Source organism: Dermatophagoides pteronyssinus, unplaced genomic scaffold (genome assembly GCF_027571235.1).
Source record: "Dermatophagoides pteronyssinus isolate colony J.1.1.1.1 unplaced genomic scaffold, Derpt_VIB-CSIC_2022.12 sq0038, whole genome shotgun sequence".
NCBI lineage: Eukaryota > Metazoa > Arthropoda > Arachnida > Sarcoptiformes > Pyroglyphidae > Dermatophagoides > Dermatophagoides pteronyssinus.
In genome coordinates, this window is record NW_027461562.1 from 26,812 (window position 1) to 41,513 (window position 14,702).

The 14,702-nt window shown below is 29.0% G+C and overlaps 2 protein-coding genes across 2 annotated transcripts; both read left to right on the top strand.

Moving 5' to 3' along the window:
- The first annotated feature begins 3,782 nt into the window (after positions 1–3,782).
- LOC142646017 (uncharacterized) lies at positions 3,783–9,458 on the top strand. The gene is made up of 2 exons (XM_075823837.1): positions 3,783–3,866; positions 9,060–9,458. The coding sequence occupies exons 1-2, from the start codon at positions 3,783–3,785 to the stop codon at positions 9,456–9,458; spliced, it is 483 nt and encodes a 160-aa protein (XP_075679952.1).
- A 104-nt stretch (positions 9,459–9,562) lies between these two features.
- On the top strand, positions 9,563–10,717 carry LOC142646018 (uncharacterized). Its single transcript, XM_075823838.1, has 2 exons — positions 9,563–9,904; positions 10,154–10,717. Exons 1-2 carry the CDS (start codon positions 9,563–9,565, stop codon positions 10,715–10,717), a joined length of 906 nt encoding a protein of 301 aa, XP_075679953.1.
- The last annotated feature ends 3,985 nt before the right edge of the window (positions 10,718–14,702 follow it).

Genomic DNA, 14,702 nt, shown 5'->3' on the forward strand with positions numbered 1-14,702 from the left:
CATCATTAATTTGTTCGTTAATAGGAATTTCTTCTTTTTGTTTTTTACAAATAATAATGGTTAATAATAACAATATTATTAATGTGTTATAAGTAGCTTTGTGTGCAAAAAACAACAACAACAACAACAACGATAAAAACGACAACAACAACAACAGAATATTATCATTCTTGACCTTCTTCTTCTTCTTTCCAATCATATTGGTTATTGATGATGATGAAAAGTAGCCAAAAAAAATTGGCTAAGGAAAAAAAATGTAGCAAAAAAGCAAAATTACTATAGAGAGAAAAATAAAATGTGATACAATTAATTACAATCATAATAAAAGAGAGAGAGAGAGAGAGAGAGAGAGAGAGAGAGAGAGAGAGAGAGAGAGAGAGAGAGAGAGAGAGAGAGAGAGAGAGAGAGAGAGAGAGAGAGAGACAATAAATAAATTGTAATGTAATGAAATGTGGAGAATGCGAGAATGTTATGAAATTAATGGGAAATAAACAACGACGAATGTTTGCAACGTTGAATCAGCAGAATATTCTTCTTGGTCTTCTTTGATTCTTTTTTCGTTTTATTTTTCCAGATTCTGATTGGATTCTGGGCTCCACAATGAAAGAAGTAAACTATAGTTTAGTTTTAGTGGTTTGTTTTTTTGTTTTGTTTGATTACAAAAGGTATGTGCGGTTTTAGTTTGTTGTTGTTGTTGTTATAACCGGATTGTCTGAAATCAAAAACAACAACAACAAAAGAAACTACTACAACAACAACAACAGGAATTCTTTCTTTCGTTTGTTAATTAATTAATTAATTAATCTTTTCTTCTTTTTTCTCATTTTCACCGTTAATTGTTTTTTCATTCTTATTGTTGATGATTTTCGTTGGTTTTCGTTGGTTTTTGTTTTTTTACACCGTACACACTTGATAACTTAATTCAATTCTTAACTCACCAAAAAATAACGAACGAATGAATGACAGATCGACTGACATAAGATTCCTGTTAAAGAATTTTTGTAGTTTTTTGTTTTGCAGTGTAAAAAAAACAGAATCTTATAAATCTTTTTGCTTTGTGTTTATTTATTCATGATATCGGTTGTTGTTGTTGTTGTTGTTGTTGTTGTATGAACAAACAACAACAACAACAACAACAACAGAATATATTATTGTCGAAAAAAAAATCATGTTTTGAAATCAATCTTAATTAATCAATCTTTTTCCCGTGTTACGTTGATGAAATAATCCAAAAAGGTTCAATCAACCTAACCAAGATGGGAAAAATGAAGCAAAAAAACTAAAGATTAAGTAAAAAAGAATGAGGATTTTATTCAATGATGTTGATGATGGTCGTTCAATTTTCTCTTTTTTCTTCTCAAGAAAAAAAAAGTTTCTGAAACTTTTTTTTGCTTTCCCTTTGTTTCCTTCTTTTTCTTTCCTTTTTCTCCATTTCATTCATTCATTCATTCTTCGCTTTTTCTTTATCGCTATTTGAAAATTTTCAAAAAAAACAATTCAAACAACAACTTTTGAACAACAACAACTTCTGAAGCACATACACATTCACAGCACACACACACACACACACAAAATGCTTGAGAACATTTGATTTGTCTTTTCTTTCTTAACTAAGAAGAAAAGAAAGAATCAATATTATTTGGCGATGCAAGTCATTCATTCAGTCAGTCTTTCTTCACAGGCAATTTTCATTCATTAGTTTTCGTTTTTTTTATTTGTTCGCCCATCAACCAAACCAAGTTACAGAATTGAAAAAAACGTTAACCAGAAATTTTCCTAGATTTAGATTTTCAAATTCGGATTTTTTTTTTTTTTTGCTTTCTTTCGAAATCAGCTTTTGAAGAATCCAGTGAAAATGACAAATTGATTTTTGATTTAATTGAAATTTAATTTTTAAAACAGATTTCAATGATGATATTTTTATGTTTTTTTCTCTCTCTTAGTTGCATCAAGTGAATTGTGTCATCTTTAGAGTTTTATTTGTGTCAAAAATCAAAAAACAACCAACCAACCAACCAAGAATAAAACATTAGCAATCAATTTTTGGAAAAGAAGAAGCGAAACGAAAAGAATTTTGTTGAAGTTTTAATTTCCACTGTTGTTGTTGTTGTTGTTATCAATGTTGTGATGTTATTCTGAATTTCTTTCGCTGTTTTCAATTTTGTTTTCTTTATTTTTTCCCAAATTTTTGTTTCGTCCTCAATTTTTGTTTTCTGTTTTGTTTCGAATTCGACAATCAAAAAAAAAATATTCAAAAAAAAAAAAAAAATGTGCGACAAAAATCGAAAACGATGATGATGAATAAACCAATTTCAACAATGTTATTTAAATTTTTTAAAAATTTTGAAGAAATTTTCCTGGAAAAAATACCTGCTATTCCTGTTTAAATTATTTTTATTTTCTAATATTTTTATAAGGCTATTGATTGTTTGAACATCAAATGAATGTGGGCAATGTGCGCCGAAGTATCCATCAAACGGTGCCCATCATATCATCATTATCCAAATTATCATCATCAACAACAACAACAACAACAAAACAACAAAAACAATCAAAATCATCATCAACATCAGCAGCAGTATCAAGATCAACAACAACAACAACAACAAATCAATCAAATCGGTTAATTGATTTTGATTCGAATCAACAACAACAACAACAACAACAACAATCATTATCCTCATTGACCGGTTGTAAATCAAATGATTATCTAATATCATCAATTAAATCGATTGAATCATCATCATCATCATTGATTGTGAATGGACAAACAATTAAAAATGGCGCCAATGGCGCCAAAACAATATTCAGCATCAAAGATGCTACAATTACAGTTCCGACTACAGCTATTATTAATAATAATGTTAGCTGTAGTCATCAAAAAATTCCGTTACAATACAATCATCATCCGCATTGCGTCCATCATTTTCAACAACAACAACAACAACGGCAAAAATTGCTACATCAAAATCAGCTGACAACCACTAAAAACGCTACATCGACCGCTAAAAAACGCTACAATCAAAAATCCTTCAATAGAATATAATAATTATTATTCAAATATATTTATAGGATCAAATATTTTTTATTATAAAATTTTGTATTGTGATATTTTTACTTTGTTTTGTTTATCTGTGTTCGGGTGATCAACAACAACAACAACAACAACAACAATCATCTTCATTTGAAAATTTGTAGCCAAATCATCATTCACCGCATCACCTATTGCATCAATGTCTTCTAATGTAAAAATTGTATCAAATTTTTCAACAACAACAATAACTAATACAACCAAATCAGCTACTTCAATCATAAAAAACATTGATCATCCTAATCCTAATCCTAATCATAATCGTCATCGAAGAAGTATTGTAACAAAATTGGATACAATTCCTGAACAATTCATCATATTAGCACTATTACCAGCGGAAAATGCACCATTAATCACACGAGCATTAAGAGATGGTCAATCAAAATGGGAAATATCCACTCATAAATCTGATTATTGGTTCGATAATGATAATGATAATGATAAAAACCAAACTGTAATGGCCACGAATAATATTCAACAATTACGTGCATCAGATTTACAATTAACAATTTATTCGGAACCAATTGAAAATGATACTGAACGTATATTACAATCCAACTTGTGAATGGATAAAAATACATAAACCAAACTATAATACTTTCATTATTAGATAATTATCGTTCATTTTATACATCATTAATTGCGGAATATTTTCAAATACCATTCATATCGATGACACAAAATTATCAAAATGAAATTGAATTCAATTTTAACAACAACAACAACAACAAAATCGACAACAACAACAACAAAATCAACAACAACAACAAAATTGGTAAGTTTTTTTTCTGGATGATTGTCGGGATGATTGATGTTTTCAAAAGATGATTTTCTGTAAACATCACTTTTGAATTCGAAAGCAAATATGGATATCATTGAATTTTTGATGGCACTTACGCTTTTTTTGTTTTATTTGTTTGCTACAATGTTTGCTACAATCATCTTCGTCGTTTTTTCGTTTTTTATGTTTCTTTTGATTTATCGCCAATCACACCATCAAACAAATTCACCCAAGAATTTTTGTTTCATTTAACAAATCCAAATCGAATCCAATCATCATGTCAAAATCGATTTCAATTTGAAATGACTGAAATAAAATGAATTTCCGTATAAAATTACATTTTTGTTGAAAAAATTCATGAATTTTTCAAACTGGCTTTGATCCAAATCAAGAACTTTTTCGATTTGGTTTGGTTTTTTGTTTATGACCAAAAAAAAACTTTCAATTTTGTTTTTGTTTTGTTTATTTGTTATGATTGTATGTGAAAAAATATTCTTGGAAAATTGAGAAAAATTCAATCAATCAATCGATTGATTGATTGAATTTGAATTCAAACCAACCAACCAATGAATCAATTTACCATCCGATATTCTTACATATTCTTTGATCATCATCTTCAGCCAAAGCCATTTATTCTCTAGCCATTTCATATTCTCTCACACTCTCTTTGTTTTTGGATGGCAGAAATAAAAAAAAACATTACACTTTCCAAAATATGTGATGGGATCGTGATGTTTTTTTTTTCGTGATTATCGAGAATTTGGCCAAAAGGCAAAATCAAATATGGACGATGATGATGATGAAAATTGGATTTTTTGTTTTTACTGGTACAAAAATAAAAGCCCGGTTTATACGTGTGCTGTGTGTGTGTACTGTGTGTATACTGTACCAGTGTAAAAGTGTCAAAGAGAATTAGGATTTTCGTTTGGGCAAAGAATTGAAATGAATGAAAATTCTTCAAGAATTTTTAATTCAATTTTCTTTTCTTTTACAAGGAAAAAAGAATCGATCGAAATCAATCGATTTTGGTTGGCTGAGAAATGGAAGAAATGGGTCATTTTTTTTTCCTTACATTGGACCGGATAAATAAGTGCGTTGATGGCGTGCATGCGTGCGTGAGTGTTAAAAACAAAAACGAAAAAAAAAATGTCTACAGAATTAATTTGTTGTTGATGATGATGAGAAAGTGAGGGGAGAACAAAAAATTCTTGATACTTAAAAAGAAAAATTTCCGACAAGTTTTGCAAGTGCAAAACGAGAAATGTTCTCGAAAACATTTTCTTTTTTTTTGATGAGAATCTAAATTGAATCAAAATGACTATTTTTACAAATTGCGACAACAACAACAACAAGCATCATTTCTTTTCATTCCTTATTTTTTTTGGGGGGAAGGGGCTATTAATAAAAGACATACCGTAATGTGTTTGATTGAATTCAAGTGAAGTGAATGTAAGTGAGAAAGACGCCTGTTTCTGTCTTTTCAGAGAATTTCTGAGTGCAAGAATAAAAAATTGTTTTTCATATGTATGATGATGGCGTGTGTTTGCAGCAGCAGCAGCAGCCGTGTTGATGATTAAATTAAAAACAGGGGGTGGAAAAAACGGGGGGTGGAAAAAGCGTCGTTTTACCCTCATATAAGATTTGGTATTCATAAACATGATGTGTGTGTGTTTGTGTGATATACACAAACGTTTGTTCCAAACAAATAGATCCAAGAACGAGAAAAAGGAAGGGAAAAAAATAAGAAAAAGTTTCTTTCCGTACAAAAATGATGGACAGAAAAGGAAAAAAGAAAAGTAGCAATGGTGGGGGAATGGTGGGGGAAAGAAAAGAAGAAAGAAAGTAAGGAAAATGTAGGTCATTTTTGTCATTTTTGTTTTTTCGAGAAAAAAATTGGTGATAATGATAATGATAATGATTATTATTTAAAAGACATTTGTAGTTTTTTGGCTATTTCTACTTTTGCTATTTCTACTTTCCTTTTTTCTATTTCCCTTTTTTTTTCTCTTTAATTGCCAATAATCATTTGTAGTTTTTCGTAATCATCATCATCGATATTATTGATATTGATTATCGATTGTTAAAATATTGCAAAGTTTTTCTCATTTTCTTTGCTATTTTCCGCCATTTGGATTTTTGTTTTTCTCGTTTTTTGTTCTTCCTATTCAATCAAATGAAATGAGAATGTAAAGGAAAAAATCAATTGATATTTTTAAAAGTAGAAAAAAAAAATTTTTTTAAACGAAAAAGAAAAAAAACCACTTTAGAGTAATATCCATTTACTTTATAATTATAATAATATGATTATCATTTTAGTTTAATTTATCGAATTTTAATTTATAAATATAATTATAATTAATTAATTAATGGTTTTTTCTTGTTTTTGTAATTTATTTTTTTTTTGTATATATTACTCTCTGTGCTGTGCGTTACAAACAAACAAAATCATTAAATCAATTAATCAATTGGGAAATTACAATTTCCCAAAAAAAAAATTTCAATATTTTTATCTAATTTTAACATTACTTTTAATCATCATCATCATCATCATCATTGATTTAATAACATTACTTGATTAGAGAGAGAGAGAGAGAGAGAGAGAGAGAGAGAGAGAGAGAGAGAGAGAGAGAGAGAGAATATTGAATTTAATCATTTGAAATTATCATCATTATGATGATAATGATGATAATAATAATGAATTTGAATTTACATGAACCGAATGAAAAAAAATTGGATCATCATCATTATAAATATATAATTCAATTTCCTTTCTTCCAAATGATTCAAATTTTCCTTTTTTGTGTATATAAAGCTAATCAATGTTGATGATGATGATGCTGTTTGAGAATTTTTCCTGGGAATTTTCTATTTTTATTTTTCCGTTGTTTAATTTAGAACGGGAGAAAAAATTACGGAAATTTTCTCTTTTCGGTAATCGACTTGAAATGAAATGAACGGGAGAAAAAAGCGTAATAATGAAATGTTTGATGATTTTCATTTCAGAAAACTTTTCACTTTTTTTTTCCTTTTCCTTTTCCTTTTCTTCATTATCATCATCTTTATCTTGGATCTTTTCGTTTCTTTTTTTCTTTCAAAAAACTCCAAAAACAACATCACTGATAATCGAGAAGAAAAAGTGAATCACTTTTTTCCCAAAAATAAAATCGATAAATCAACGAATTCAGTGATAAAAGAGTTTTGTGAAAATTTTTTTTTTGTTTCTCATTAAAAATCATCAATCGACAACACTTTTTTCTTTTTCTGCAGATAAGAGAGAAGGCAAACATAAAAACTTTTTTGGAAATCACATACACCAATCAGATTGACGGGTATTCGACAGCCTGATGTTTTTGTTGGCGTTTGAAATGTTGAAATTAACCCTTTTTTTCCCGATCAAAGGGTTTGTTGCTTGTTTGTTTGATCAGAATTTTTCCATCAGTTCGATTAAAATCCATTATCAATATGGTTGTGACATAAGTATGTGTGTATATAGTCGCTCGATTGAATGAATCGAGTGAAATGAATCAAGAAAAAGCAAAGAGAATAAATGTTTGTTTCGCTTAAAAAAAAAATATTGTTTTCGCTTAAATTTGGCTTTAAAGCCTTTGCATTGTCATTAACCCTGATAATTTTTTTTTTGTCCAGATAAATTATTTCATTGTAATTTCACCAGAAACAAACTTATTAAAAGTTTTCAAACAAAAAAAAAAAAAAAAATCAAGATTTAAAAGTTTTGGCATTCAAAGTGATCCATTTTTTTTTTGTTTCGGAAATGTAAAAACAATTCAATTCACCTCACCCATTGTAGAATAACACACACGAGCGATGCAAATGAAAAAAAAAATAAATCGAAAAGTTATGAATTTTGATGAATGAATTTTCGAATGTAAAAGAGAGAGAGAGAGAGAGAGAGAGAGAGAGAGAGAGAGAGAGAGAGAGAGAGAGAGAGAGAGAGAGAAGGAAACCACATTCCCTTCGATGATGCATAATGTTGTTGTTTTGCGAAAAAAAGTTTCTTTTTTTTCGAGAAAGAAAAATCGATTAATCGAATCAATAAATAAACGAAGAAAAATATTCATTCATTTTTTTGCTTGGTTCGGTGCGGCTGTTTGATGATGATGTTATTTTCTCCCTGCACTTCCCTCCCCCCCTATTTGCATTCAGCCACCCTCCTCTCCGATCGTTAAAAATTGCTTTTTTTTTTGCTACAAATTTTTTTTATTTGGAAAATTCGAAATTCAAAATTCAAAAAGGAAAAGTGAAAAAGTGAGAAAATAAAGGTGTTTTTGGTTTGGCACACACAAAAAAAACTTTGGAAAACACACTTTGGAGCATCGTTTTCATTCGTTCGATGATGCTTCAGGTGTTGTTGATGATGATGATGATTGTTTCGAAAAATCAATTGAATCAATAAATTCTTCAACTAAACCACGATATTCTTTCATCGATAATTTTGGATATTTTCGTAGAAAATAACCAACATTACCATTTTCCAATAAATCTTTTTCAATTTTTTGTTTTTTTTCTTTGGATTGTTGTCGCTGTTTTTGTTAGAGATTTTGATTTCAAACGCAATTTATTCTGAAAATTATTATAAATTTTTTCAATTTTTTCATCCATTTTTTCCCGATCATTTGTATCCAAATATAGTTTCCATTTTTGTAATGTATTCATTAATTGTTCAAACATTTTATGATTATCATTCGATATCAATGGTTGATGTAGTGTTAATAATTTTGTTATTATTAAATAAATTACATTTAAATCAAAATTTGTTTCAATTGTTTCCAAATGATTGTAGCCATTTTTTTTGTTGTTCAGTTAGTTTTGGTATTTTTTGTTTACAAATTATTTTATAAATCATACGATAATCAATTTCATCATCATTTTTGAAGAATCATCATTTGTAGTTTGATTACGAGAAATCATTGGTGAATAAGTAGTGGCTGGTGATTGATTTTGATTTGGATCCATCATCGGAAAAAAAGTATCAATTTTTTTCAAGATCAGTTTCGCTACTTTTTTTAGAATTTTTTGCTACAAATTCACAACAAGGTTAATATATAGTTGACACATTTCTCGAATTTTTTTTCTCTCATAAATTTTTAAAATTAATTTAATTTAATTAATTTTGGTTTTGTAATTAATTCTTTTGTTTCTGTTTTTGTTTTTCTAAATTTGTAACAGGATAATCAACAACAGCAGCGACAACAACAGCAAAGAAATTTCCCGAAAATAAATCATTGGTTACCCACATCATCATCATCATCATCAACATTGCTACATTTATCATTAGATCCACCAATACAAACATTAGCTGATGCAACATTTAAATTATTACGAAAACAATATTGGTTTGATGCCTTATTAATTATTGATGAATCAATTATATCCGATCAATTTGCTAGACGTTTAAGTTCACTTTGTAATTCATTTCGTTTTGATTATGAACAACGACAACAACGACAACTATATCGACATCAACGACAAACAACTAAAACAATATCGTCGACGAAGACAAGCAAGACATTCATTTTACCACAATTATCATCCTCATCATCATCGACAAAAGCTCAATTTAAATAATAATAATGCTGCCAAACATTCATCATCCTCATCAACATTAGCATCATCAACATCAGAATATGATTGGATACAATTAAAACGTTCAACAATTAAAAAAAAGTGCCATGTTGGCTGATACATTATTGTTACAAAAGCCTACTATTACCACCACCACCACCATCCCCACCACTGCTACAGATTCAAAATTATCATCTAGAATTTCAGTTGTTGATGATGATGATGAATCAATATTTGAACAACAACAAAAAGAAGAAGAAGAAGAATCTTTGAAATATGATAGAATAAAACGACGACGACAACGTCAACGACAAAAGCGAGAAATAAAACCATCAAGTGCCAAACATGAACAACATGAACAAATTCGTCAATCAAAAGCTGGTCTTTTGATGTCAATATGGAAAAATCTAATGATTATTCGTGTAACAAAATCATTACCACAAAAAGAGGTTTGTTTTGTTTTTGTTTAATGTTTTCATTCACACAATATGAATGTTTTGGTCGTGGGATAATGTTTCAAATCAAACAAAGTAGCCAAAAAAAGAAAAAATGTAGCCAAAAAGACAAAATTGCTACATTGTATCAAATATTTAATATTGTATCTTTTTTCCCCCCTTTGTCATGTTTCATTAATTGAATGTTTTTTCCTTTCTTTTGTTTAATTTTTTTGTTCGTAACAAAAAAAAAAAAAAATTTAGTTTTATTTACGTATGGCTGAAATACAGACAACACATCGTCGTATTGTTCTTGTTCATTGTGATAAACGTATAATGAAACGTGTTATTAATACTGGACAAGAATTAGATTTATTTAATGGTGAAAAAATTTGGATTCTATTGGATGGCCGTTTGAAATCGAATGAGAAATTTGATACATCATCAACATCCACTAATGCTCGTCATCAATTTGTCAACAATGTTAATGGAATACCACCACCAGTAACAACAACTAATGGCTACAATGTTGATAATGATGATGATGATTTACCACCATTACCAATTGGAATGCTAGCCATACAGAATCGTTATCGTAAAATTTATGATCCAAAATTATTAGATTCTATTGTTGAATTAATGGGTAAAGCAGCATTAAATTCTTATCAATTAAAATTATTACAACAATCATCAAATTATCAACAACAACAACAAAAACAACAACAACAACAAAAACCCTTTGGTTATTATACATCAAGTGCCTTAACATCATCGTTTGTTTCCAAATTCTTCATCGCCATTACCCAAAAAGTCTTTCATAAACGATAATGATAATGATAAAAAACCAGAACCAGAACCAGAATCAGATGAATTGAAACAGCGAAAGAAAAAATCATTAATGTCATCACCATCATCGCCGACATCGACGACATTATTCAATTCTGGTTGGATAGATTCACCGGAAAATTATACAGCCGAACAAATTGAATATCGTATCAATATTTTACGGTAAAGTTTCTTTTTGGTTTTGTTTCCGGGAAAAGTTTCCAACTAATTATGTCAATGAATAAATTTGTTTTTTTTTTTTTTTTTGGTTAAAAAAGTTTTTTGTTGTTTCCAAATTTGGTTTTTTTTATTATAAATCCCTTATATGGATTGATCAATGGAGTTGAAATAGTCGTTTTTTTTTGTTTGGTTTTGTTTGTTTTGGTTAGAATAGTCTGCATAAATAGTGTAATGTTTACTTTCCGTTATCCAAAAGGATTAAAATTTCTGGGAATTTTTTTCCCGGGAATTTTCCTAAACTGAATTTGAATTGAAAACAAAAAACAAACTGAGAAACAAACTAGAAAACTCTTTTTTTTTCCAAAATAAATTCCTTTCTTTTTGCGTTTTGAAACATTTTGAACACCAAAATTTCTCACTTTGTAACAGAAAAAAAATCCAAGTAAACTTTCCCGAAAAATTTATGACAAATATAAACCAAACACACACATTTGGCGTGTGTCTGGTGTGTTTGAAGCAAAAAAATTCCGTTACAATGAAAAAATAATGTTTGCGAAAAAAAACGAAGAAAAGAAATTCTTTAGTAACAAAAACAAACTTGATTCTTCTTCTTCGTTTTTTTCTTAGTAATTTGAGATTATAAACACACATTGACACACTTGAAACTTGAACACGCAACAAACACACACACAAACACACTTGAGATTCGTTTGGATTCTTTTCTACGATTTTCAAATCGATTGTCGTCAGAGAGAGAGAGAGAGAGAGAGAGAGAGAGAGAGAGAGAGAGAGAGAGAAAATTGATATTATTTTCGATTTCGAGAATGTGATCAAAAGTGGTGATATTCAAATTGTTGTTTTTGCAAATCGAAAACATTCATTCATTCATCCATTTATCCATCCATCCATCCACCCACACACACACACACACTCATGCATATTGGATAAACAAAGTGAAAGCGAGAAAAACCATTTTCTTTTTTATTTTTTAAATGTTGTTGTTTATTCATATAAACAACAAACATAAACATAAACATCGACGATGATGAAACAAAATTGTTGTTTTCTGAATTGGATTTGATTTGATATTCAGTCATTCATTCATGAATGACCCATTTTTTCGCATTCTCAACAACAAATCTTTTTTTTTTTCGATCAAAACCAATCATTATCTGCTTCCCCCTCCATCATGGTACACTTCATCCATAATTTGAATATTTGGTTGTTGTTGTTGTTGTTGTTAATGTTTTCTGTTTTTTGTTTTATATATTGATTGAGATTGACAATTACAATCATCATCATCATTATTTCGGGAAGATTTCCCGAAAAAATTTCTCAATTACACAAAACACTGGATACTTTTTTCCTTTGTTTTTTCAATTGATGATGATCAACTTGATGTTTTTTTTCTCTCTCAATTTCAGATACACTTGGTCATTTTGGTTAATGGATGATTTGTGTTTCAACACAAGTTCTTTTTAATTTGTTTTAATTTCGGTGAAAAACAAACAATGATTTTCAATCAATCCAGAGACAAAAACATCGATCATAAACATAAGGATTTTCAGTCGCTACTGAAACTCTTTTTTCTCTTTTTTTTAAAAATATTTATTCTTTTGATAATGTGATTCTGGATTCTGTAGATTCTTTAGATTCTCTGTTTATATTTTGCCCTTTTTTTCCTGATGTCTATATTTTCACTGATTTAATCTTTTTTCGTTTTTCGGTAATGTTTTTTTTTTGCTTTTCTGAATGACACAGAATTCATTGTTTGTTGATATTCTTTTGACTTTTGAATGTTGGAATAGTGAAAATCCTATTCGTTGATGAAAGAGAATAAACAGAATTTTCTTTCACTTTTTTTCCAAAAAAAAGAAAAACATTTTATTTGAAATTAAAATTCGTATCATGTATGCACGCATACACAAACAAACACCAAATTTGCATAATATCGATTTTCTGTTGGAAAAAAATATGGAAATTTCGAAAATCTTTTTTCTCTCTCTTTGCTTTGATTAAGAATCTCTTTTCTTTTCAGTTTTTCTTTGTTATCATTTCCATCACCGAGAATCTTATTTTTTCGATTTTTTTTTCTTTTTCAGCTTTCGGCTGAAAAAGAAAAAAATCCGTATGACAACAACAAACGACAAATGACAAAATCAAACAAATTTCCATCTTTTTTCTGGATCAAAATGTTTGAATATTTTTTGATTTGAAAAAAAGTTTATATTTTCTCTCTCTCTCTCTCTCTCTCTCTCTCTCTCTCTCTCTCTCTCTCTCTCTCTCTCTCTCTCTCTCTCTCTCTCTTGTCATCATCATCATCATCATCATTTTCGGCATTTCCATTTTGACATGGTTGTCATCATCATTGGACTCTGACAGCAACCAAAACAAAAAAGTTTCTCATCAACGAATATCAATGAATTTCATTTCATTCATTGCTTCGATCATCATCATCATTATCATTCTATGTTTATCTTTGGAATTTAATGAACCATTCTCGTGTTTGCCTTCTTTCAATATTTGTTTTTTGTTTACGATCATCAATTGCATTGATAATATGGTTTTCTGCCAAGTCTCTGGTTCAATTGAGTAAACCGGGTTCCGTCCTCTACAGATCTACAGAAATCCTTTTCTTTCGACTTTGTTTTCATATGGATTTTTCTTCCAATGTTAAGTTGGTCGGTCGGTTGGTTAGCTGATTGTCGTTCCACACACAAACACACAACATTAACCCGAAAAAAATTCATTTCAAAGGAAAAAAAATCGAAATAAAAATTTTGAACCAAAAAAATGACGACCGATGTAATGGACCGAGAGAAGAAACGAAAACCCATTTTCACTCTGTGCAAAGTTTTTTACAGTGCAAAGTTTTTTTCTTTATTTCAATTCTTTCGCCTGCCTGAACTACTCAAGATTCTACAGATATAGATTTTTCAAATTTTTTCTTTTTATTTGACAATTCAGCAACGAAGCCAAAACAAAACGAAAAAAACATTTTAAGAAACCAGAAAGGAACAATGAAATGAATGAATGATGGAAAGAAAACTGGAAAAATAAAAACAAATAAAACAAAAAAGAACAACAACTGGAAGAGAGATGCTAAATAATTCAAAATTCAATATCAAAAGAAAAAAAACCGAGAACAATATTTTTTGTCATTGAGAATGAAAATGAATGAATTTTTTTTCTCCTATTTCCACACAACTGGCTTTTTTTTCTGGATCACGTAATCATTTTTTCTCTTTCAGATAAGTGATGTATGTGTGTTTGGTTTGGTTTGGTTTGATTTAATGCACCACCATTTCCCCACCAGTCATTCATTCATTGAATGGAATAGTGAATTAAGGCAGTGAAGCCAACATTTTTAAACAAAAAAACTTTTCTAAAATATTTCTTTTTGAATCTTTTCCGGAAACTTTTTTTTTTTGTTTGTTTTTTTTTTTTTGACTATCCTATCAGTTCAATATATAACCGATGTTTTTTTTTTTGACTTTTTCTTTCAGTGAACTAAAAAAATTATTGAATCCAATATTGAAAAAATATCATATTCGTTCACATTGTTCATTATCAACAATCGTACAACAACAACAACAACAACAACAACAACAAAAACAACAACAACAATGGCCTTGGTATCATCATAAAATTGTCAACAACAACAACAACAATAATAATAACAATAAACATCATCATCATAAACAACAACAACAACAAAGAAATCGTCGTCATTTTGGTACAAACAACAACAACAACAACAACAACAAAAATAATAGCTTTACTAACAACAACAACAATGACAACAACA